General features: G+C 53.8%; 1 protein-coding gene across 1 annotated transcript in view; it reads left to right on the top strand.

Moving 5' to 3' along the window:
- LOC116958162 (uncharacterized) overlaps nt 1-27940 on the top strand; it is a 67675-nt gene that overhangs the window by 28318 nt on the left and 11417 nt on the right. The window contains exons 7-17 of the mRNA XM_032980661.2: nt 1091-1214; nt 2671-3039; nt 3868-3972; nt 4551-4631; nt 6660-6742; nt 9470-9507; nt 11906-11999; nt 20972-21073; nt 23636-23753; nt 24404-24464; nt 27298-27491. Of these exons, the coding sequence (XP_032836552.2) occupies nt 1091-1214; nt 2671-3039; nt 3868-3972; nt 4551-4631; nt 6660-6742; nt 9470-9507; nt 11906-11999; nt 20972-21073; nt 23636-23753; nt 24404-24464; nt 27298-27491 (1369 nt within the window). The remainder of the gene's footprint in view (nt 1-1090; nt 1215-2670; nt 3040-3867; nt 3973-4550; nt 4632-6659; nt 6743-9469; nt 9508-11905; nt 12000-20971; nt 21074-23635; nt 23754-24403; nt 24465-27297; nt 27492-27940) is intronic.

Here is a 27940-nt window from a genome sequence, read left to right on the forward strand (position 1 = left end):
GGGTGAGCGTGGTGGTGAGTGTAGGTGGAGGTGGTGAGGGTGAGCGTGCTGGTGGTGAGTGTAGGTGAGGTGGAGGTGGTGAGGGTGAGCGTGGTGGTGGTGGTGAGTGTAGGTGAGGTGGAGGTGGTGAGGGTGAGCATGGTGGTGGTGAGTGTGTAGGTGAGGTGGAGGTGGTGAGGGTGAGCGTGCTGGTGGTGAGTGTAGGTGAGGTGGTGGTGGTGAGGGTGAGCGTGGTGGTGGTGAGTGTAGGTGAGGTGGTGAGGGTGAGCGTGGTGGTGGTGAGTGTAGGTGAGGTGGTGGTGGAGGTGGTGAGCGTGGTGGTGGTGGTGAGTGTAGGTGAGGTGGAGATGGTGAGTGTGAGCGTGGTGGTGGTGAGTGTAGGTGAGGTGGAGGTGGTGAGTGTGAGCGTGGTGGTGGTGAGTGTAGGTGAGGTGGAGGTGGTGAGGGTGAGCGTGGTGGTGGTGAGTGTAGGTGAGGTGGTGAGGGTGGTGGTGGTGAGTGTGTAGGTGAGGTGGAGGTGGTGAGGGTGAGCATGGTGGTGGTGAGTGTAGGTGAGGTGGAGGTGGTGAGGGTGAGCATGGTGGTGGTGAGTGTGTAGGTGAGGTGGAGGTGGTGAGGGTGAGAGTGGTGGTGGTGGTGGTGGTGAGCGTGTAGGTGAGGTGGTGAGAGTGAGCGTGGTGGTGGTGAGTGTGTAGGTGAGGTGGAGGTGGTGAGGGTGAGCGTGGTGGTGAGCGTGTAGGTGAGGTGGTGGTGGTGAGGGTGAGCGTGGTGGTGAGCGTGTAGGTGAGGTGGTGGTGGTGAGGGTGAGCGTGGTGGTGAGCGTGTAGGTGAGGTGGAGGTGGTGAGGGTGAGCGTGGTGGTGAGCGTGTAGGTGAGGTGGTGGTGGTGAGGGTGAGCGTGGTGGTGGTGAGTGTGTAGGTGAGGTGGTGGTGGTGAGGGTGAGCGTGGTGGTGAGCGTGTAGGTGAGGTGGAGGTGGTGAGGGTGAGCGTGGTGGTGAGTGTAGGTGAGGTGGTGGTGGTGAGGGTGAGCGTGGTGGTGGTGAGTGTGTAGGTGAGGTGGTGAGGGTGAGCGTGGTGGTGGTGAGTGTAGGTGAGGTGGAGGTGGTGAGGGTGAGCGTGCTCCGGGTTCCACTCCTCCACCGTGCTCTCTGCGTGGCCACCGACTCGCGGCGTGGAGACAACTACAGCTGTGTGCAGACTCACCCACTCGCTGGGTGAGTGGCTCACTCACCCACTCACCCACTCACCCACTCACTCACTCACCCACTCGCTGGGTGAGTGGCTCACTCACCCACTCACCCACTCACCCACTCACTCACTCACCCACTCGCTGGGTGAGTGGCTCACTCACCCACTCACCCACTCACCCACTCACCCACTCACTCACTCACCCACTCGCTGGGTGAGTGGCTCACTCACCCACTCACCCACTCACCCACTCACCCACTCACTCACTCACCCACTCGCTGGGTCAGTGGCTCGCTCGCTCACTCACCCACTCACCCACTCACTCACCCACTCACTCACCCACTCGCTGGGTCAGTGGCTCGCTCGCTCACTCACCCACTCACCCACTCACTCACCCACTCGCTCACCCACATGCTCACCCACTCGCTCACCCACTCACTCACCCACACGCTCACTCACCCACTCACCCACTCACTCACCCACACACTCACCCACTCGCTCACCCACTCACTCACTCACTCATACACTCACCCACTCGCTGGGTGAGTGGCTCGCTCGCTCACCCACTCACTCACCCACTCACCCACTCGCTGGGTCAGTGGCTCGCTCGCTCACCCACTCACTCACTCACCCACTCACTCACCCACTCACTCACCCACTCGCTCACCCACTCACTCACCCACTCGCTCACCCACTCACCCACTCGCTGGGTAAGTGGCAAGCTCGCTCACACACTCACTCACTCACCCACTCACTCACTCACCCACTCACTCACCCACTCGCTCACCCACTCACTCACCCACTCGCTCACCCACTCACTCACCCACACGCTCGCTCACCCACTCACACACTCACCCACACACTCACTCACTCACACGCTCACCCACTCGCTCACCCACTCACACACTCACCCACACGCTCGCTCACCCACTCACTCACTCACCCACTCACCTACTCACTCACCCACTCGCTGGGTGAGTGGCACGCTCGCTCACCCACTCACTCACACACTCGCTCACTCACTCACTCACACACTCGCTCACTCACCCACTCGCTCACTCGCTCACCCACTCGCTCACACACTCACTCACCCACTCGCTCACACACTCACACACTCGCTCACACACTCACACACTCACTCACCCACTCACTCATTCACCCACCCACTCACTCACTCACCCACCCACTCAACCACTCACTTACTCGCTCACCCATTTACTCACCCATTCACCCACTCGCTCACAAACTCACCCGCTCGCTCACTCGATTGCTCACACACTCACTCACTCGCTTGCTCACTCACTCACCCACTCACTCGCTCACCAACTCACTCTCTCACCCACCCACCCACACGCTCGCCCACTCGCCCACTTACTCACCCACTCGCTCACTCGTTCACCCACCCACTCACTCACTCGCTCACCTACTCACCCACTCACTCGCTCACCCACCCACCCACTCACCCACCCACCTCTCTCCCAGCCTCCCGGCACCGCCCTCGCTGCTGCCCGGCCCCTCCATGCCCGAGTCGCTGCTCCGTCTCCTGGCCGACGTGCCCAGCACGGGAGACGCCCTCCTACTGCCCTGTCCGCCCCCTCACCCCGACGCTCACCCCGACGCTCACCCCGACGCTCACCCCGACGCTCACCCCGACGCTCACCGGCCCGCCCCCGTGGCCGCTCACCGTCTGGTCCTGGAGGCCGCGTGCCCAGCCACCCGGGGCCGCTGGCAGGCAGGGCCCTGCCCTGGGCAGGGGCAGCAGCAGCAGCAGCAGCAGGGCGTGGAGGTGCCTGCACACTCGCTGGCCATCCTCGTCCAGATGGTCTACAGCGGAACTGCACGAGAATTGAGGTGGGTGGGTGGGTGGGTGAGTGGGTGGGTGAGTGGGTGGGTGAGTGGGTGGGTGAGTGGGTGAGTGAGTGGGTGAGTGAGTGGGTGAGTGAGTGAGTGGGTGAGTGGGTGGGTGGGTGGGTGAGTGGGTGAGTGGGTGGATGGGTGGATGGGAGAATGGGTGGGTGGGTGAGTGGGTGGGTGAGTGGGTGAGTGAGGTGAGTGGGTGGGTGAGTGGGTGGGTGGGTGGGTGAGTGGGTGGATGGGAGAGTGGGTGGGTGGGTGAGTGGGTGGGTGGGTGAGTGGGTGGGTGAGTGGGTGAGTGAGTGGGTGGGTGGGTGGGTGGGTGGATGGGTGGATGGGAGAGTGGGTGGGTGAGTGGGTGGGTGGGTGAGTGGGTGGGTGAGTGAGTGGGTGGGTGAGTGAGTGGGTGAGTGGGTGGGTGAGTGGGTGGGTGGGTGGGTGAGTGAGTGGGTGAGTGGGTGGATGGGTGGATGGGTGGATGGGAGAGTGGGTGGGTGGGTGAGTGGGTGGGTGAGTGGGTGGGTGAGTTTGTGTGTGGCACTGGGGAGAGACAAAGGCGGCCGGGCGTGGTGGTGGTGGTGCTGCTGGCCACCCACCCCCTCCGTGTGTGCCACAGTGCCGGTAGCCTTCATAGACGCTGTTGTTGCTGCTACTACTAACAGCACTTGCCCCTACAGCCTGTTAGAGGCTACACGGGGGACCTTTGTCTGTGTAGGTAGCTACTACTAACAGCACTTGCCCCTACAGCCTGCTAGAGGCTACACGGGGGACCTTTATCTGTGCTGTGTCCCTGTGGTTGTGATTTCTGTGCGTGTCTGTGTCTAGGGACGGCAGTCGCGATGGGTCTGGCAAGAGACGCATGGACACCACCCTGATAGCCACACTCATACAGGGAGCTCACACACTGGGGGCCCAGCAGTTGCTGGAGCGGTGAGTGGGTGGGTGAGTGGGTGGGTGGTGGGTGAATTGGTGTATGGGTGGGTGGGTGAGTTGGTGGGTGGGTGAGTTGGTGGGTGGGTGAGTTGGTGGGTGGGTGGGTGAGTTGGTGGGTGGGTGAGTTGGTGGGTGGGTGAGTTGGTGGGTGGGTGGGTGAGTTGGTGGGTGGGTGAGTTGGTGGGTGGGTGGGTGAGTTGGTGGGTGGGTGGGTGAGTTGGTGGGTGGGTGGGTGAGTTGGTGGGTGGGTGGGTGAGTTGGTGGGTGGGTGGGCGAGTTGGTGGGTGGGTGGGTGAGTGGGTGGGTGGGTGAGTTGGTGGGTGGGTGGGTGAGTTGGTGGGTGGGTGGGCGAGTTGGTGGGTGGGTGGGCGAGTTGGTGGGTGGGTGGGCGAGTTGGTGGGTGGGCGAGTGGGTGGGTGGGCGAGTTGGTGGGTGGGTGGGCGAGTTGGGTGGGTGAGTTGGTGGGTGGGTGGGTGAGTTGGTGGGTGGGTGAGTTGGTGGGTGGGTGGGCGAGTTGGTGGGTGGGTGAGCGAGTTGGTGGGTGGGTGAGCGGTCACCCCGTGTCACCACCGCAGGCTCCAGGCCGGCCGCTACGTGGATGGGGAGGGATTCGTGATGGCAGCCCCAACGCCGCTCAGCTTCAACCGCCTCCAGAGGTGACAACCAGCAGCAGCGCCATCATCATCAGCACCATCATCATTAGCAGCAGCGTCATCATCAGCAGCACCATCATCATCAGCTGCACCATCATCATCATCAGCAGCAGCAGCATCATCAGCAGCAGCATCATCAGCAGCAGCGCCATCATCATCACCACCATCATCATCAGCAAGCGCCATCATCAGCAGCAGCGCCATCATTATCAGCAGCAGCATCATCATTAGCAACACCATCACCATCAGCAGCGCCATCATCATCAGCAGCAGCATCATCATTAGCAGCCTCATCATCAGCAGCGCCATCATCTTCATCAGCAGCACCATCATCATCAGCTCTGGAGAAATATTAACCATCATCATCATCGGCTTTGTATCAAACCACCACCGCTGCCTTCATTATCATCGTCATCAGTAGCAATGCTCTTTGTGTGAATAACTCTCTACCTCTACCCTGTGTCTCTCCCCCGTGTCTCCCCGTGTCTCCCCCCCCCGTGTCTCCCCCCTCTCTCCCACGGTGTCTCTCCCACCCCCTCTCTCCCACCGCGTCTCTCCCACCCCCTCTCTCCCACCGTGTCTCTCCCACCCCCTCTCTCCCACCCCCTCTCTCCCACCCCCTCTCTCCCACCATGTCTCTCCCACCGTGTCTCTCCCCACCGTGTCTCTCCCCACCGTGTCTCTCCCCACCGCGTCTCTCCCCACCGTGTCTCTCCCACCGTGTCTCTCCCCACCGTGTCTCTCCCCACCGCGTCTCTCCCACCCCCTCTCTCCCACCGTGTCTCTCCCACCCCCTCTCTCCCACCCCCTCTCTCCCACCCCCTCTCTCCCACCATGTCTCTCCCACCGTGTCTCTCCCCACCGTGTCTCTCCCCACCGCGTCTCTCCCCACCGTGTCTCTCCCACCGTGTCTCTCCCCACCGTGTCTCTCCCCACCGTGTCTCTCCCACCCCCTCTCTCCCACCGCGTCTCTCCCCACCGTGTCTCTCCCACCGTGTCTCTCTCCACCGTGTCTCTCCCACCGTGTCTCTCCCCCCGTGTCTCTCCCACCGTGTCTCTCCCACCATGTCTCTCCTCCTCTCTCCCACCGTGTCTCTCCCCACCGTGTCTCTCCCCCCGTGTCTCCGTGTCTCTCCCTCTCTCTCCCACCGTGTCTCTCCGTGTCTCTCCCACCGTGTCTCTCCCACCGTGTCTCCCCCCCGTGTCTCTCCCACCGTGTCTCTCCCACCGTGTCTCTCTCACCCCCTCTCTCCCACCGCGTCTCTCCCCACCGTGTCTCTCCCACCGTGTCTCTCCCCACCGTGTCTCTCCCACCGTGTCTCTCCCCCCGTGTCTCTCCCACCGTGTCTCTCCCACCGTGTCTCTCCCCACCGTGTCTCTCCCACCGCGTCTCTCCCCACCGTGTCTCTCCCCACCGTGTCTCTCCCACCGTGTCTCTCCCACCGTGTCTCTCCCCCCGTGTCTCTCCCACCGTGTCTCTCCCACCGTGTCTCTCCCACCGTGTCTCTCCCCACCGTGTCTCTCCCACCGTGTCTCTCCCACCGTGTCTCTCCCACCGTATCTCTCCCACCGTGTCTCTCCCACCGTGTCTCTCCCACCGTGTCTCTCCCACCGTGTCTCTCCCACCGTGTCTCTCCCACCGCGTCTCTCCCACCATGTCTCTCCCACCATGTCTCTCCCACCGTGTCTCTCCCACCGTGTCTCTCCCCCTCTCTCCCACCGTGTCTCTCCCACCGCGTCTCTCCCACCGTGTCTCTCCCACCGTGTCTCTCCCCACCGTGTCTCTCCCCACCGCGTCTCTCCCACCGTGTCTCTCCCACCGTGTCTCTCCCACCGTGTCTCTCCCACCGTGTCTCTCCCACCGTGTCTCTCCCCCTCTCTCCCACCGTGTCTCTCCCACCGCGTCTCTCCCACCGTGTCTCTCCCACCCCCTCTCTCCCACCGTGTCTCTCCCACCGCGTCTCTCCCACCGCGTCTCTCCCACCGCGTCTCTCCCACCGTCCCACCGTGTCTCTCCCCACCGTGTCTCAGCCTCCACCTCAGCGACGTCACGCTCGTCTCCTCGGACGGAGTGGAGTTCCCGTGCCACCGGTGTCTGCTCCGCGCCAGGCTAGGTGCGCCCTCGATCCGCCCGTGGCGTCGCGTTATCCGCTCCCCCGCGGCTCCGCACGGAACCTCCTCTCGGGAGCAATCCCGAGAGGGGAGCGGGAGGTGTTCCTCCTCCTCCGCCTCCTCCTCCTCCTCCGCCTCCTCCTCCTCCGCCTCCTCCTCCTCCGCCTCCTCCTCCTCCCGTACGCCGGGAGAGAGAGAGATCACTACTCCCCCTAGCCACCGCTGGGACACGTGTCGTCGTCAGCAGCAGATTATCATCATTATCGACTTGATTATCATCATCACCAACATCATCATCAGCATCATCATTATCGACGTGATTATCATCATCAACATCATCATTATCGATGTGATCATCAACATCACCATCATCATTATCGACGTGATTATCATCATCACCAACATCATCATCAGCATCATTATCGACTTGATTATCATCACCAACATCATCATCATCATCGACGTGATTATCATCATCAACATCATCATTATAGATGTGATCATCATCAACATCACCATCATCATTATCGACATGATTATCATCATCACCAACATCATCATCAGCATCATCATTATCGACGTGATTATCATCATCAACATCATCATTATCGATGTGATCATCATCATCAACATTGTCATCATCATCATCATTATCGACGTGATTATCATCATCACCAACATCATCATCAACATCATCATTATCGACGTGATTATCATCAACATCATCATTATCGACGTGATTATCATCATCAACATCATTTTCGACATCATCAACATCGTCATCATCATCATGGACATGATTATCATCGACAACATTGACATCATCACCAACATCATCATCAACATTATCATTATCGATGTGATCATCATCATCATCACCAACATCATTATCAGCATCATCAATATCGACGTGATTATCATCATCAACATCATCATTATCGACATCATCAACATCATCAACATCGTCATCATCATCATGGACATGATTATCATCGACATCACCATCATCATTATCGACGTGATTATCATCATCACCAACATCATCATCAGCATCATCATTATCGACGTGATTATCATCATCAACATCATCATTATCGATGTGATCATCATCATCAACATTGTCATCATCATCATTATCGACGTGATTATCATCATCACCAACATCATCATCAACATCATCATTATCGACGTGATTATCATCAACATCATCATTATCGACGTGATTATCATCATCAACATCATTTTCGACATCATCAACATCGTCATCATCATCATGGACATGATTATCATCGACAACATTGACATCATCACCAACATCATCATCAACATCATCATTATCGATGTGATCATCATCATCATCACCAACATCATCATCAGCATCATCAATATCGACGTGATTATCATCATCAACATCATCATTATCGACATCATCAACATCATCAACATCGTCATCATCATCATGGACATGATTATCATCGACAACATCATCGACAACATTGACATCATCATCGACATCATCATCGACTTCATGATAATCTTTTGATGTAAAGCTTTCGTGTGACTGCAAGGATTCATCCTCTTTGGTTCTGTCGGTAAAGTCACCACCACGTAGAATGCGAATAAAATAATAAAATAAAACAATGAAATTCTCACGACGTTTCGGCCACAACACAAGTGGCCTTGTTCAGGTGAAAGGAACAAACCTGTCGTCCCGAGAGAATGTTATTGTTTTATTTTATTATTTTACTCTCATTCTACGTGACTTCATGATAAGCATTGTCGACATCATCATCATCATCGACGTGATTATCATCATCATCATCGACATGATTATCATCATCGACATGATTATCATCATCATCGACATGATTATCATCATCATCGACATGATTATCATCATCGACATGATTTCCAGCAACATAATCAGTTATTGAGAACAGCGAATTGCCAAAAACAAATATTAACTTCAGTGAAGCACAAAAGCCTTCAGAGAATTGAGAGCAAATGAAGATATCCAAATATCTTGCTGCTGATGAGGGCCTACCTACTGTTGTGAGGCCCCGGGAGAATTACGACGATAACCCCTCAACACCCCCCACCCACCCCCCCGTGCCTCTCCCCCCCCACCCCTCACCCCGTGCCTCTCCCCTCCCCCCACCCCGTGCCTCTCCCCTCCCCCCACCCCGTGCCTCTCCCCCCCCACCCCCGTGCCCCCCCCCCACCCCCGTGCCTCTCCCCACGCCCCACCCACCCCCCCGTGCCTCTCCCCACCCCCACCCCCCCCCCCCCGTGCCTCTCCCCCCCCCCGTGCCTCTCCCCACCCCCCCCCCCACCCCCGTGCCTCTCCCCTCCCCCCCCGTGCCTCTCCCCCCCCCCCCCGTGCCTCTCCCCACCCCACCCCCCCGTGCCTCTCCCCACCCCCCCCCACCCCCGTGCCTCTCCCCTCCCCCCCCGTGCCTCTCCCCCCCACCCCCCCTGTGCCTCTCCCCACCCCCCCCCGTGCCTCTCCCCCCACCCACCCCCCCCACCCCCCCCGTGCCTCTCCCCACCCCCCACCCACCCCCCCCCACCCCCCCCGTGCCTCTCCCCCCCCCCACCCACCCCCCCACCCCCCCCGTGCCTCTCCCCACCCCCCACCCACCCCCCCCCACCCCCCCCGTGCCTCTCCCCCCCCCCACCCACCCCCCCCACCCCCCCCGTGCCTCTCCCCACCCCCCCTCTCTCCACAGAGTATTTTGACCACATGCTTGGAAACAACTGGATGGAGGTGAGACACTCGTGGGCAGAGAGACGCTCTGTGTGACGCTCTGTGTGACGCTCTGTGTGACGCTCTGTGTGACGCTCTGTGTGACGCTCTGTAAGACGCTCTGTGTGACGCTCTGTAAGACGCTCTGTGTGACGCTCTGTGTGACGCTCTGTGTGACACTCTGTGTGACGCTCTGTGTGACGCTGTGTGTGTGACGCTCTGTAAGACTCTCTGTGTGAAGCTCTGTAAGACTCTCTGTGTGACGCTCTGTGTGACGCTCTGTAAGACGCTCTGTGTGACGCTCTGTGAGACACTCTGTAAGACTCTCTGTGTGACGCTCTGTAAGACGCTCTGTGTGACGCTCTGTGTGACGCTCTGTGTGACGTTCTGTGTGACGCTCTGTGTGACGCTCTGTAAGACTCTCTGTGTGACGCTCTGAAAGACGCTCTGTGTGACGCTCTGTGTGACGCTCTGTGTGACGCTCTGTAAGACGCTCTGTGTGACGCTGTGTGTGACGCTGTGTGTGACGCTCTGTGTGACGCTCTGTGTGACGCTCTGTAAGACGCTCTGTGTGACGCTCTGTAAGACACTGTGTGACGCTCTGTGTGACGCTCTGTGTGACGCTCTGTAAGACGCTCTGTGTGACGCTCTGTGTGACGCTCTGTAAGACGCTCTGTGTGACGCTCTGTAAGACACTGTGTGACGCTCTGTGTGACGCTCTGTGAGACGCTCTGTAAGATGCTCTGTGTGACGCTCTGTGTGACGCTCTGTGTGACGCTCTGTAAGACTCTCTGTAAGACGCTCTGTGTGACACTCTGTGTGACGCTCTGTAAGATGCTCTGTGTGACGCTCTGTGTGACGCTCTGTGTGACGCTCTGTGTGACGCTCTGTGTGACGCTCTGTAAGACGCTCTGTGTGACGCTCTGTAAGACACTGTGTGACGCTCTGTGTGACGCTCTGTGAGACGCTCTGTAAGATGCTCTGTGTGACGCTCTGTGTGACGCTCTGTGTGACACTCTGTAAGACTCTCTGTAAGACGCTCTGTGTGACACTCTGTGTGACGCTCTGTAAGACTCTCTGTAAGACGCTCTGTGTGACACTCTGTGTGACGCTCTGTAAGACGCTCTGTGTGACGCTCTGTGTGACGCTCTGTAAGACGCTCTGTGTGACGCTCTGTAAGACACTGTGTGACGCTCTGTGTGACGCTCTGTGAGACGCTCTGTAAGATGCTCTGTGTGACGCTCTGTGTGACGCTCTGTAAGACGCTCTGTGTGACGCTCTGTAAGACGCTCTGTAAGACGCTCTGTAAGACTCTCTGTAAGACACTCTGTGTGACGCTCTGTGTGACGCTCTGCAAGACGCTCTGTAAGACGCTCTGTGTGACGCTCTGTAAGACGCTCTGTAAGACGCTCTGTGTGACGCTCTGTGTGTGTAGAATCATTGAGACACGGGGGGAGACTTCGACATCGGGAGACTTAATGGTGGTGAAGATGACGATGTTGACGACGTTGTTGACGACGTTAATGGTGGTGAAGATGACGATGTTGAGGACGTTGTTGACGATGTTGACGGTGGTGAAGATGACGTTGTTAACGACGTTGACGATGTTGTTGACGACGTTGTTGACGGTGGTGAAGATGTTGACGACGTTGTTGACGACGATGTTGACGGTGGTGAAGATGAAGATGTTGACGGTGGTGAAGATGACGATGTTGACGATGTTGTTGACGATGGTGAAGATGTTGACGTTTTTGACGACGTTAACGATGGTGAAGATGACGATGTTGACGACGTTGTTGACGATGTTGACGATGTTGACGATGTTGACGACGTTGACGACGTTGTTGACGACATTAACGGTGGTGAAGATGACGATGTTGACGATGTTGATGATGTTGTTGACGGTGGTGAAGATGACGATGTTGACGACGTTGTTGACGACGTTGTTGACGGTGGTGAAGATGACGATGTTGACGATGTTGACGGTGGTGAAGATGACGATGTTAACGACGTTGACAACGATGTTGTTGACGGTGGTGAAGATGGCGTTGTCGACGATGTTGACGACGTTGACGACGTTGACGACGTTGTTGACGACGTTGTTGACGACGTTGTTGACGGTGGTGAAGATGACGATGTTGACGACGTTGACGTTGTTGACGGTGCTGAAGATGACGTTGTTGACGACGTTGTTGACCACGTTAACGGTGGTGAAGATGACGACGTTAACGGTGGTGAAGATGACGACGTTGACGGTGGTGAAGATGACGTTGTTGACGGTGGTGAAGATGACGATGTTGACGGTGGTGAAGATGACAATGTGACGGTGGTGAAGATGACGACGTTGACGGTGGTGAAGATGACGATGTTGACGACGATGTTGACGACGATGTTGACGATGTTGACGACGATGTTCCAGGCAACCTCTGCCCTGCTGCCCCTCCCCGTGACCTCCGACTTGCTGGACGAAATCCTCTCCTTCCTCTACACCGACACAGCCCCTCGCATGGACGGTGAGAGACGCACACACACACAGCTCTTACTGTGGTGAGAGACACACACACAGCTCCCACTGTGGTGAGAGACACACACACACAGCTCCCACTGGTGGTGAGAGACACACACACACAGCTCCCACTGTGGTGAGAGACACACACACAGCTCCCACTGTGGTGAGAGACACACACAGCTCCCACTGGTGGTGAGAGACACACACACAGCTCCCACTGGTGGTGAGAGACACACACACACAGCTCCCACTGTGGTGAGAGACACACATACACAGCTCCCACTGTGGTGAGAGACACACACACACAGCTCCCACTGTGGTGAGAGACACACACACACAGCTCCCACTGTGATGAGAGACACACACACAGCTCCCACAGTAGTGAGAGACACACACACACAGCTCCCACTGTGGTGAGAGACACACACACACAGCTCCCACTGTGGTGAGAGACGCACACACACAGCTCCCACTGTGGTGAGAGACACACACACACAGCTCCCACTGTGGTGAGAGACACACACACACATCTCCCACGTGTGGTGAGAGACACACACAGCTCCCACGTGTGGTGAGAGACACACACACACAGCTCCCACTGTGGTGAGAGACGCACACACACAGCTCCCACGTGTGGTGAGAGACACACACAGCTCCCACGTGTGGTGAGAGACACACACACACAGCTCTCACGTGTGGTGAGAGACACACACACACATCTCCCACGTGTGGTGAGAGACACACACACACAGCTCCCACTGTGGTGAGAGACACACACACAGCTCCCACTGTGGTGAGAGACACACACACACACAGCTCCCACTGTGGTGAGAAGACACACACACACAGCTCCCACTGTGGTGAGAGACGCACACACACAGCTCCCACTGTGGTGAGAGACACACACACACAGCTCCCACGTGTGGTGAGAGACACACACACACACAGCTCCCACTGCAGTGAGAGACACACACACACAGCTCCCACTGTGGTGAGAGACACACACACACACAGCTCCCACTGTGGTGAGAGACACACACACACACATCTCCCACTGTGGTGAGAGACACACACACACACAGCTCCCACTGGTGGTGAGAGACACACACCGACAGCTCCCACTGGTAGTGAGAGACACACACACACAGCTCCCACTGGTGGTGAGAGACACACACACACAGCTCCCACTGTGGTGAGAGACACACACACAGCTCCCACTGTGGTGAGAGACACACACACACAGCTCCCACGTGTAGTGAGAGAGACACACACACACAGCTCCCACTGTGGTGAGAGACACACACACAACACAGCTCCGACTGTGGTGAGAGACGCACACACACAGCTCCCACTGTGGTGAGAGACACACACACACAGCTCCCACTGGTGGTGAGAGACACACACACAGCTCCCACTGTGGTGAGAGACAAACACACACAGCTCCCACTGTGGTGAGAGACACACACACACAGCTTCCACGTGTAGTGAGAGAGACACACACAGCTCCCAAGTGTGGTGAGAGAGACACACACACACACAGCTCCCACTGTGTTGAGAGACACACACACAACACAGCTCCCACTGTGGTGAGCGACGCACACACACAGCTCCCACTGTGGTGAGAGACACACACACAGCTCCCACTGGTGGTGAGAGACACACACACACAGCTCCCACTGCGGTGAGAGACAAACACACACAGCTCCCACTGTGGTGAGAGAGACACACACACAGCTCCCACTGTGGTGAGAGATGCACACACACAGCTCCCACTGTGGTGAGAGAGACACACACACACACACAGCTCCCACTGTGGTGAGAGACACACACACACAGCTCCCACTGTGGTGAGAGACACACACACACACAGCTCCCACGTGTGGTGAGAGACACACACACAGCTCCCACTGTGGTGAGAGATGCACACACACAGCTCCCACTGTGGTGAGAGATGCACACACACAGCTCCCACTATGATGAGAGATGCACACACACAGCTCCCACTGTGGTGAGAGACACACACACAGCTCCCACTGTGGTGAGAGACACACACACAGCTCCCACTGTGGTGAGAGACACACACACAGCTCCCACGTGTCGTGAGAGACACACACACACACAGCTCCCACGTGTGGTGAGAGACACACACACACAGCTCCCACTGTGGTGAGAGACAAACACACACAGATCCCACTGTGGTGAGAGACACACACACACAGCTCCCACGTGTAGTGAGAGAGACACACACACAGCTCCCAAGTGTGGTGAGAGAGACACACACACACAGCTCCCACTGTGGTGAGAGACAAATACACACAGATCCCACGTGTGGTGAGACACACACACACACAGCTCCCACGTGTAGTGAGAGACACACACACACAGCTCCCACTGCAGTGAGAGACACACACACACAGCTCCCACTGTGGTGAGAGAGACACACACACAGCTCCCACTGTGGTGAGAGACACACACACACACAGCTCCCACTGTGGTGAGAGACACACAGCTCCCACTGTGATGAGAGATGCACACACACAGCTCCCACTGTGGTGAGAGACACACACACACAGCTCACACTGTGGTGAGAGACACACACACACAGCTCCCACTGTGGTGAGAGACACACACACACAGCTCCCACGTGTAGTGAGAGAGACACACACACAGCTCCCAAGTGTGGTGAGACACACACACAGCTCCCACGTGTGGTGAGAGACGCACACACACAGCTCCCACTGTGGTGAGAGAGACACACACACAGCTCCCAAGTGTGGTTAGACACACACACACACAGCTCCCACGTGTGGTGAGAGACACACACACACAGCTCCCACTGTGATGAGAGATGCACACACACAGCTCCCACTGTGGTGAGAGACACACACACACAGCTCCCACGTGTGGTGAGAGACACACACACACAGCTCCCACGTGTGGTGAGAGACACACACACACAGCTCCCACTTTGGTGAGAGACAAACACACACAGATCCCACTGTGGTGAGAGACACACACACACAGCTCCCACGTGTAGTGAGAGAGACACACACACAGCTCCCAAGTGTGGTGAGAGAGACACACACACACACAGCTCCCACTGTGGTGAGAGACAAATACACACAGATCCCACGTGTGGTGAGACACACACACACACAGCTCCCACGTGTAGTGAGAGACACACACACACAGCTCCCACTGCAGTGAGAGACACACACAGCTCCCACTGTGGTGAGAGAGACACACACACAGCTCCCACTGTGGTGAGAGACACACACACACACAGCTCCCACTGTGGTGAGAGACACACAGCTCCCACTGTGATGAGAGATGCACACACACAGCTCCCACTGTGGTGAGAGACACACACACACAGCTCACACTGTGGTGAGAGACACACACACACAGCTCCCACTGTGGTGAGAGACACACACACACAGCTCCCACGTGTAGTGAGAGAGACACACACACAGCTCCCAAGTGTGGTGAGAGACACACACACAGCTCCCACGTGTAGTGAGAGAGACACACACACAGCTCCCAAGTGTGGTGAGACACACACACAGCTCCCACGTGTGGTGAGAGACGCACACACACAGCTCCCACTGTGGTGAGAGAGACACACACACAGCTCCCACGTGTAGTGAGAGAGACACACACACAGCTCCCAAGTGTGGTTAGACACACACACACAGCTCCCACGTGTGGTGAGAGACACACACACAGCTCCCAAGTGTGGTGAGACACACACACACAGCTCCCACGTGTGGTGAGAGACACACACAGCTCCCACGTGTGGTGAGAGACACACACACACAGCTCCCACTGGTGGTGAGAGACGCACACACACACAGCTCCCACTGGTGGTGAGAGACACACACACACAGCTCCCACTGGTGATGAGAGACACGCACAGCTCCCACGTGTGGTGAGAGACGCACACACACACAGCTCCCACGTATGGTGAGAGACATACACACACAGCTCCCACGTGTGGTGAGAGACACACGCACACAGCTCCCACTGTGGTGAGAGACACACACACACAGCTCCCACTGTGGTGAGAGACACACACACAGCTCCCACGTGTAGTGAGACACACACACACACACAGCTCCCACTGGTGGTGAGAGACACACACACACACAGCTCCCACTGTGGTGAGAGACAAACACACACAGCTCCCACTGTGGTGAGAGACACACACACACAGCTTCCACGTGTAGTGAGAGAGACACACACAGCTCCCAAGTGTGGTGAGAGAGACACACACACACAGCTCCCACTGTGTTGAGAGACACACACACAACACAGCTCCCACTGTGGTGAGAGACGCACACACACAGCTCCCACTGTGGTGAGAGACACACACACAGCTCCCACTGGTGGTGAGAGACACACACACACAGCTCCCACTGCGGTGAGAGACAAACACACACAGCTCCCACTGTGGTGAGAGAGACACACACACAGCTCCCACTGTGGTGAGAGATGCACACACACAGCTCCCACTGTGGTGAGAGAGACACACACACACACACAGCTCCCACTGTGGTGAGAGACACACACACACAGCTCCCACTGTGGTGAGAGACACACACACACACAGCTCCCACGTGTGGTGAGAGACACACACACAGCTCCCACTGTGGTGAGAGATGCACACACACAGCTCCCACTGTGGTGAGAGATGCACACACACAGCTCCCACTATGATGAGAGATGCACACACACAGCTCCCACTGTGGTGAGAGACACACACACAGCTCCCACTGTGGTGAGAGACACACACACAGCTCCCACTGTGGTGAGAGACACACACACAGCTCCCACTGTGGTGAGAGACACACACACAGCTCGCACGTGTCGTGAGAGACACACACACACAGCTCCCACGTGTGGTGAGAGACACACACACACAGCTCCCACTGTGGTGAGAGACAAACACACACAGATCCCACTGTGGTGAGAGACACACACACACAGCTCCCACGTGTAGTGAGAGAGACACACACACAGCTCCCAAGTGTGGTGAGAGAGACACACACACACAGCTCCCACTGTGGTGAGACACAAATACGCACAGATCCCACGTGTGGTGAGACACACACACACACAGCTCCCACGTGTAGTGAGAGACACACACACACAGCTCCCACTGCAGTGAGAGACACACACACACAGCTCCCACTGTGGTGAGAGAGACACACACACAGCTCCCACTGTGGTGAGAGACACACACACATACAGCTCCCACTGTGGTGAGAGACACACAGCTCCCACTGTGATGAGAGATGCACACACACACAGCTCCCACTGTGGTGAGAGACACACACACACAGCTCACACTGTGGTGAGAGACACACACACACAGCTCCCACTGTGGTGAGAGACACACACACACAGCTCCCACGTGTAGTGAGAGAGACACACACACAGCTCCCAAGTGTGGTGAGAGATACACACACACAGCTCCCACGTGTAGTGAGAGAGACACACACACAGCTCCCAAGTGTGGTGAGACACACACACAGCTCCCACGTGTGGTGAGAGACGCACACACACAGCTCCCACTGTGGTGAGAGAGACACACACACAGCTCCCACGTGTAGTGAGAGAGACACACACACAGCTCCCAAGTGTGGTTAGACACACACACACAGCTCCCACGTGTGGTGAGAGACACACACACAGCTCCCAAGTGTGGTGAGACACACACACACAGCTCCCACGTGTGGTGAGAGACACACACAGCTCCCACGTGTGGTGAGAGACACACACACACAGCTCCCACTGGTGGTGAGAGACGCACACACACACAGCTCCCACTGGTGGTGAGAGACACACACACACAGCTCCCACTGGTGATGAGAGACACGCACAGCTCCCACGTGTGGTGAGAGACGCACACACACACAGCTCCCACGTATGGTGAGAGACATACACACACAGCTCCCACGTGTGGTGAGAGACACACGCACACAGCTCCCACTGTGGTGAGAGACACACACACACAGCTCCCACTGTGGTGAGAGACACACACACAGCTCCCACGTGTAGTGAGAGACACACACACACACAGCTCCCACTGGTGGTGAGAGACACACACACACACAGCTCCCACTGTGGTGAGAGACACACACACACAGCTCCCACGTGTGGTGAGAGACACACACACACACAGCTCCCACTGTGGTGAGAGACACACACACACAGCTCCCACGTGTGGTGAGAGACACACACACAGCTCCCACGTGTGGTGAGAGACACACACACAGCTCCCACGTGTGGTGAGAGACACACACAGCTCCCACTGGTGGTGAGAGACACACACTGCTCCCACGTGTGGTGAGAGACACACACACACAGCTCCCACTGTGGTGAGACACACACACACAGCTCCCACTGTGGTGAGAGACACACACACAGCTCCCACTGTGGTGAGAGACACACACACACAGCTCCCACGTGTAGTGAGAGAGACACACACACAGCTCCCACGTGTGGTGAGAGACACACACACAGCTCCCACTGTGGTGAGAGACACACACACAGCTCCCACTGTGGTGAGAGACACACACACAGCTCCCACCGTGGTGGTACACAGTGAGGACGTGGGTTCGATCCTGACCCTGGCGATGCTGCTGCTGCTGTGTATTTGGAGTCTGCGTCTCTCTCCCCGTGGTGGTCGCTGTGTGGATTTTTCTCTCCGGGTCCTCCGGTTTTTCCCTCCACATTTAGAATCAACGTCACCACGAGTTCAGAATCTTTGTCTGCTGCTATCAATGACCACGTGATGATAATGATGCTATCAGTTACGTGATGATGATATCAGTCACGTGGTTGAGCTGTCATTAAAATATTTACACAGTAGCTCAGCGGGGTCTTACACCTGGTGACATAAACTTAGTTTAGTTTTAGTGTGGGGCTCTGTGAGTCTCTGTGGGGCTCTGTGGGTGTCTATGGGTGTCTATGGGTGTCTGTGGGTCTGTATTGGTCTCTGTGCGTGTCTATGGGTCTCTGTGGGTGTCTATGGGTCTCTGTGGGTCTGTATGGGTCTCTGTAGGTATCAATGGGGCTCTGTGGGTGTCTATGGGGCTCTGTGGGTCTGTATGGGGCTCTGTGGGTCTGCATGGGTCTCTATGGGTGTCTATGGGTCTCTGTGGGTCTGTATGGGTCTCTGTGGGTCTGTATGGGTCTCTGTGAGTGTCTGTGGGTCTGTATGGGTCCCTGTGGGTATCTATGGGTGTCTCTGGGTCTGTATGGGTCTCTGTGAGTGTCTATGGGGCTCTGTGGGTCTGTATGGGTCTCTTTGAGTCTGTATGGGTCCCTGTGGGTATCTATGGGTGTCTCTGGGTCTGTATGGGTCTCTGTGAGTGTATATGGGTCTCTGTGGGTCTGTATGGGTGTCTGTGGGTGTCTATGGGGCTCTGTGGGTCTGTATGGGTCTCTGTGGGTGTCTATGGGGCTCTGTGGGTCTGTATGGGTCTCTGTGGGTGTCTATGGGGCTCTGTGGGTCTGTATGGGTCCCTGTGGGTGTATGGGGCTCTGTGGGTCTCTATGGGTCTCTTTGAGTGTCTATGGGGCTCTGTGGGTCTGTATGGGTCTCTGTGAGTGTCTATGGGTCTCTGTGGGTCTGTATGGGTCTCTGTGGGTCTGTATGGGTCTCTGTGAGTGTCTATGGGTCTCTGTGGGTCTGTATGGGTCTCTGTGGGTCTGTATGGGTCTCTGTGGGTCTGTATGAGTCTCTGTGAGTGTCTATGGGTCTCTGTGAGTCTATATGGGTCTCTGTGGGTGTCTGTGGGGCTCTGTGGGTCTGTATGGGTCTGTATGGGTCCCTGTGGGTGTCTATGGGGCTCTGTGGGTCTGTATGGGTCTCTGTGAGTGTCTATGGGTGTCTGTGGGTCTGTATGGGTCTCTGTGGGTGTCTATAGGGCTCTGTGGGTCTGTATGGGTCTCTGTGAGTGTCTATGGGTGTCTGTGGGTCTGTATGGGTCTCTGTGAGTGTCTATGGGGCTCTGTGGGTCTGTATGGGTCTCTGTGGGTGTCTATAGGTGTCTCTGTGGGTTGATGATCTTGATTATGATGATGACGATGGTGTTGATGATGACGATAATGTTGACGACAATGTTGACGATGACGCTGATGACGTTGTTGTTGTTGATGACGACGATGTTGATGATGACGATGATGATACTCTTTGGTTCTATTCGGTAAAGTCACGTAAGTAAAAAATGAAACAACAAAAAATCACGACGTTTCGGCCACAACACAAGTGGCCTTCATCAGGTGAAGGGACTGGACTGTCCAGAGGACAACGCTGTCCTGGACTGTCCGGAGGACAACGCTGTCCTCTGGACAGTCCAGTCCCTTCACCTGATGAAGGCCACTTGTGTTGTGGCCGAAACGTCGTGATTTTTTGTTGTTTTATTTTTACCTACGTGACTTAACCGAATAGAACCAAAGAGTATGGATCCTTGCAGTCACGAAAGCTTCAAATCTAGAGATGATGATGTTGATGACGCTGATGACGTTGTTGTTGATGACGACGATGTTGATGATGACGATGATGATGTTGTTGATGACGCTGATGACGTTGATGACGTTGACGACGACAATGTTGATGATGACGCTGATGATGATGATGATGATGAAGACGATGATGATGATGATGTTGATGATAACGCTGATGACATTGTTGATGACGACGTTGAGGTTGTTGATGACAATGTTGATGATGACGTTGATGATGACGATGATGTTGATGATGACGCTGATGATGATGACGATAATGATGATGATGCTGATGACGTTGTTGATGACGACGATGTTGATGATGATGTTGATGATGACGTTGTTGTTGATGACGATGATGATGTTGATGATGATGATGACGTTGATGATGACGATGATGACGACGATGATGATGTTGATGACGATGTTGATGATGTTGACGATGATGACGGCGGTGTGCAGGAGGCGAGAGCGTCGAGTTTGTGAGTCGTCTTCTCCTCGTTGCCGACCAGCTCCTCATCGCCCGCCTCAAGCGAAAGTGCGAAGATTCCTTGTCACGAACACGTGAGTCCTTGAGTTAACCACCCTTGAGATTCACAGTCTCTAGTGAGTCCTTGAGTTAACCACCCTTGAGATTCACTGTCTCTAGTGAGCGTGAGTCCTTGAGTTAACCACCCTTGAGATTCACAGTCTCTAGTGAGTCCTTTAGTTAACCATCCTTGAGATACACCATCTCTAGTGAGTCCTTGAGTTAACCACCCTTGAGATTCACAGTCTCTAGTGAGTGCGTCCTTTAGTTAACCAACCTTGAGATTCACCGTCTCTAGTGAGTGCGTCCTTTAGTTAACCAACCTTGAGATTCACAGTCTCTAGTGAGTCCTTGAGTTAACCACCCTTAAGATTCACCGTCTCTAGTGAGTCCTTTAGTTAACCCCCTTGAGATTCACCATCTCTAGTGAGTCCTTTAGTTAACCACCCTTGGGATTCACAGTCTCTAGTGAGTCCTTTAGTTAACCCCCTTGAGATTCACCGTCTGTAGTGAGTCCTTTAGTTAACCACCCTTGAGATTCACTGTCTCTAGTGAGCGTGAGCCCTTTAGTTAACCACCCTTGAGATTCACAGTCTCTCTTGAGTCCTTGAGTTAACCACCCTTGAGATTCACAGTCTCTAGTGAGTGAGTCCTTTAGTTAACCACCCTTGAGATTCACAGTCTCTAGTGAGTCCTTTAGTTAACCACTCTTGAGATTCACCGTCTCTAGTGAGTCCTTTAGTTAACCACCCTTGAGATTCACAGTCCCTAGTGAGTCCTTTAGTTAACCACTCTTGAGATTCACCATCTCTACTGAGTCCTTTAGTTAACCACCCTTGAGATTCACAGTCCCTAGTGAGTCCTTTAGTTAACCACCCTTGAGATTCACCGTCTCTAGTGAGCGTGAGTCCTTGAGTTAACCACCCTTGAGATTCACCGTCTCTAGTGAGTCCTTTAGTTAACCACCCTTGAGATTCACAGTCTCTAGTGAGCGTGAGTCCTTTAGTTAACCACCCTTGAGATTCACCATCTTTAGTGAGTCCTTTAGTTAACCACCCTTGAGATTCACAGTCTCTCGTGAGTCCTTTAGTTAACCACCCTTGAGATTCACAATCTCTAGTGAGTCCTCTAGTTAACCACCCTTGAGATTCACAGTCTCTAGTGAGTCCTTTAGTTAACCACCCTTGAGATTCACCGTCTCTAGTGAGTCCTTTTGTTAACCACCCTTGAGATTCAGTCTCTAGTGAGTCCTTTAGTTAGCCACCCTTGAGATTCACCGTCTGTAGTGAGTCCTTTAGTTAACCCCCTTGAGATTCACCATCTCTAGTGAGTCCTTTAGTTAACCACCCTTGAGATTCACAGTCTCTAGTGAGTCCTTTAGTTAACCACCCTTGAGATTCACAGTCTCTAGTGAGTCCTTTAGTTAACCACCCTTGAGATTCACAGTCTCTAGTGAGTCCTTTAGTTAACCACCCTTGAGATTCACAGTCTCTCGTGAGTCCTTTAGTTAACCACCCTTGAGATTCACAGTCTCTAGTGAGTCCTTTAGTTAACCACCCTTGAGATTCACCATCTCTAGTGAGTCCTTTAGTTAACCACCCTTGAGATTCACAGTCTGTAGTGAGTCCTTTAGTTAACCACCCTTGAGATTCACCGTCTCTAGTGAGTCCTTGAGTTAACCACCCTTGAGATTCACTGTCTGTAGTGAGCGTGAGTCCTTTAGTTAACCACCCTTGAGATTCACAGTCTCTAGTGAGTCCTTTAGTTAACCACCCTTGAGATTCACAGTCTCTAGTGAGTCCTTTAGTTAGCCACCCTTGAGATTCACCATCTCTAGTGAGTCCTTTAGTTAACCACCCTTGAGATTCAGTCTGTAGTGAGTCCTTTAGTTAACCACCCTTGAGATTCACCGTCTGTAGTGAGTCCTTTAGTTAACCACCCTTGAGATTCACCGTCTCTAGTGAGCGTGAGTCCTTGAGTTAACCACCCTTGAGATTCACCGTCTCTAGTGAGTCCTTTAGTTAACCACCCTTGAGATTCACAGTCCCTAGTGAATCCTTAGTTAACCACCCTTGAGATGCACCATCTCTAGTGAGCGTGAGTCCTTTAGTTAACCACCCTTGATATTCACAGTCTCTAGTGAGTCCTTGAGTTAACCACCCTTGAGATTCACAGTCTCTAGTGAGTCCTTTAGTTAACCACCCTTGACATTCACCATCTCTAGTGAGTTCTTTAGTTAACCACCCTTGAGATTCACAGTCTGTAGTGAGTCCTTTAGTTAACCACCCTTGAGATTCACAGTCTCTAGTGAGCGTGAGTCCTTTAGTTATCCACCGGGTCAGAGGAATGTGTCTTCACACGCGGAGACACCCGTGTCTCCCCGTGTGTCTCACCGTGTGTGTCTCCGTGTCTCCCCGTGTGTGTCTCCCCATGCGTGTCTCCCCGTGTGTCTCCCCGTGTGTATCACCGTGTGTGTCTCCCCGTGTGTGTCTCCCTGTGTGTCTTTCCGTGTGTGTCTCACCGTGTGTGTCTCCCCGTGTGTCTCACCGTGTGTGTCTCACCGTGTGTCTCACCGTGTGTCTCACCGTGTGTCTCAGTGACGCTGCTCAATGTCTGTGAGCTGCTGGAGCTGACCGCTGTGGTGCTGTCTCCGTGTCTCCGCGTCTCCTGCCTCCACTTCATCTGCCACAACCTGCCCATCCTCCTGGAGACACGGTGAGACGCGGACAAACACGGAGACACGCGGTGAGACGGTGAGACACGGACAAACACGGAGACACGCGGTGAGACGCGGTGAGACACGGTCCGCACTTGGGCAACACACGGAGACGGACATCATCACCACTATCACCACCATTGTCATCCTCACCAGCGTCACGATCACCATCGTCGTCACCATCACCATCGTCATCACCATCACCATCGTCGTCACCATCACCACCGTCGTCACCATCACCACCGTCGTCACCATCACCACCGTCGTCACCATCACCATCGTCGTCACCATCACCATCGTCGTCAGCTTCACCACCATCACCACCGCCACCATCGTTACCATCATCACTACCGTCGCCACCACCACCACCATCATCACTACCGTCGCCACCATCACCACCACCACCACCATCATCATTACCATCACCACCACCATCACCACGATCACTACCATCATCGTCACCGCCATTACCACCACCATCACCGCTATTACCGCCACCATCACCGCCACCATCACGGCCACCATCACCACCATCACCACCGTCGTCACCATCACCACCATCACCACCGTCGCCACCATCATGGCTGCTGCTACTGCTGCTGATGGTGCTGGCGGTGCTCTGTGTGGTGCTCTGTGCGGTGCTCTGCAGGTCCCTGGACATTCTCACTGAAGGCAACCTCCAGGCTGTGGCACAGACCTACAGAGACACGGTGAGAAGGGTAGACTACTACTGTACACTACTACTGTATACTACTGTACACTACTACTGTACACTACTACTGTACAGTGAGGGAAAAAAGTATTTGATCCCCTGCTGATTTTGTACGTTTGCCCACTGACAGAGAAATGATGAGTCTACAATTTTAATGGTAGGTTTATTTGAATAGTGAGAGACAGAATAACAACAACAAAATCCAGGAAAACGCATGTCAAAAATGTTATAAATTGATTTGCATTTTAATGAGGGAAATAAGTATTTGACCCCCTCTCAATTAGGAGCACTCACTTTAAGAGTGTGCTCCTAATCTCAGCTCGTTACCTGTATAAAAGACACCTGTCCACAGATGCAATCAATCAATCAGATTCCAAACTCTCCACCATGGCCAAGACCAAAGAGCTCTCCAAGGATGTCAGGGACAAGATTGTAGACCTACACAAGGCTGGAATGGGCTACAAGACCATTGCCAAGCAGCTTGGTGAGAAGGTGACAACAGTTGGTGCGATTATTCGCAAATGGAAGAAACACAAAAGAACTGTCAATCTCCCTCGGCCTGGGGCTCCATGCAAGATCTCACCTCGTGCAGTTGCAATGATCATGAGAACGGTGAGGGATCAGCCCAGAACTACACAGGAGGATCTTGTCAATGATCTCAAGGCAGCTGGGACCATAGTCACCAAGAAAACAATTGGTAACACACTATGCCGTGAAGGACTGAAATCCTGCAGTGCCCGCAAGGTCCTCCTGCTCAAGAAAGCACATATACATTCCCGTCTGAAGTTTGCCAGCGAACATCTGAATGATTCGGAGGACAACTGGGTGAAAGTGTTGTGGTCAGATGAGACCAAAATGGAGCTCTTTGGCATCAACTCAACTCGCTGTGTTTGGAGGAGGAATGCTGCCTATGACCCAAAGAACACCATCCCCTGCACACTACTACTGTATACTACTGCACACAACTACTGTACACTACTACTGTATACTGCTGTACACTACTATGGTATACTACTACATACTACTACTGTATACTACTGTACACTACTGCACACGACTACTGTACACTGCTACTGCACACTACTACTGTATACTACCATACACTGCCACTGTATACCACTGTATGCTACTGTACGCTACTGTACACCAATGCGTGCTACTGTACACTACTACTGTATACTACTGTAGACTACTACTGTATACTACTATACATTACTACTGTATAATACTGCTGTATGCTACTGTATACTACTGTGTTCTGCTACTGTATACTACTACTACGGCACTACTACGTGTGCTACTATATACTACTACTGCTGTATGCTACTGATGTGCTACTACTACTGATGTATGCTACTGATGTGCTAATGCTGTGTACTACTACTACTGTACTACTAATGTGCTACTACTGCTGATGTGCTACTACTACTGCTGTATGCTACTGATGTATGCTACTACTACTGATGTGCTACTACTACTGATGTGCTACTACTGATGTGCTACTACTGATGTACTACTACTGATGTGTGCTACTACTACTGATGTGTGCTACTACTACTGATGTGCTACTACTACTACTGATGTGCTACTACTACTACTGATGTGCTACTACTACTGATGTGTACTACTACTGATGTGTACTACTACTGATGTGCTACTACTACTGATGTGCTACTACTACTGATGTATTACTACTACTGATGTGCTACTACTGATGTGTGCTACTACTACTGATGTGTACTACTACTGATGTGTACTACTACTGATGTGTACTACTACTCATGTGCTACTACTACTACTGATGTGCTACTACTGATGTACTACTACTGATGTGTGCTACTACTACTACTGATGTGTACTACTACTACTGATGTGCTACTACTACTGATGTGCTACTACTACTGATGTGCTACTACTACTCATGTGCTACTACTACTGATGTGCTACTACTGATGTACTACTACTGATGTGTGCTACTACTACTGATGTGTGCTGCTACTACTACTACTACTGATGTGTACTACTACTGATGTGTGCTACTACTACTGATGTGTACTACTACTACTGATGTGTGCTACTACTACTGATGTGTACTACTACTACTGATGTGTACTACTACTACTGTGTACTACTACTACTGATGTGTACTACTACTACTGATGTACTACTACTGATGTGTACTACTACTACTGATGTGTACTACTACTACTACTGATGTACTACTACTACTACTGATGTGTACTACTACTACTGATGTGTGCTACTACTACTGATGTGTACTACTACTACTGATGTGTACTACTACAACTGATGTGTACTACTACAACTGATGTGTGCTGCTACTACTGATGTGTACTACTACTACTGATGTGTACTACTACTACTACTGATGTGTACTACTACTACTGATGTGTACTACTACTGATGTGTACTACTACTGATGTGTACTACTACTACTACTGATGTGTACTACTACTACTACTGATGTGTACTACTACTACTACTACTGATGTGTACTACTACTACTGATGTGTGCTACTACTACTGATGTGTACTACTACAACTGATGTGTGCTGCTACTACTGATGTGTACTACTACTACTGATGTGTACTACTACTACTACTACTGATGTGTACTACTACTACTACTACTGATGTGTACTACTACTACTAATACTGATGTGCTGCTACTACTGATGTGTGCTGCTACTACTGATGTGTACTACTACTACTGATGTACTACTACTACTGATGTGTGATACTACTACTGATGTGCTACTACTACTGATGTACTACTACTACTACTGATTTGTGCTACTACTACTGTGCAGGTGCCAGCAATGCGCCACCGTCGCCGTCGCCGCCACAGCTGCGCCGTGACGCGGGTGGAGGAGGTGGAGGAGGTGGACCCCTCGCTCCTCTCGCTGCTCCACCTCGTCGCTCGCGAGGATCGGGGGGAGTGTTGGGACAGCGACGATGATGACGACGATGACGACGTTGGAGGAGCGGAGATGAGCGCAGACAGGTGACCGGACGTCATCATCGTCGTCGTCGTCGTCATCATCAGTCATCAGCTTCGTCGTCAGCATCAGCAACGTCGTCATCATCGTCACCGTCATCATCAGAAGCATTAACAACATCATCAGCAGCAGCAGCATCAGCAATATCATCATCAACAGCAGGAGTAGCATCGTCATCATCATCAACAGCAGGAATAGCAGCTTTCACAGGTGCTGCTGCTGCTCGCTAACAACACTTGCCCCAACAGTCTGTTACAGGCTACGTGGGGGATCTTTGTCTTTGTGCCTGTGTGTGTCTCTCTATCTGTGTCTGTGTGTGTCTGTGGGGAGTGGTGGTGTAGCGGTTAGCGCTACGAACCCAGCGACCGGAGTTCGATCCCCGCTCACGGCCATCGCCGGTGACAGCGATTCCGCTGGCCTACAGCCTAAGAGCTTCTGAAATAAACGTGGTCCA

This window comes from Petromyzon marinus, chromosome 73 (genome assembly GCF_048934315.1).
Source record: "Petromyzon marinus isolate PM22_M1 ecotype Great Lakes invasive population chromosome 73, UKy_Petmar_22M1.pri1.0, whole genome shotgun sequence".
Classification (NCBI taxonomy): domain Eukaryota; kingdom Metazoa; phylum Chordata; class Hyperoartia; order Petromyzontiformes; family Petromyzontidae; genus Petromyzon; species Petromyzon marinus.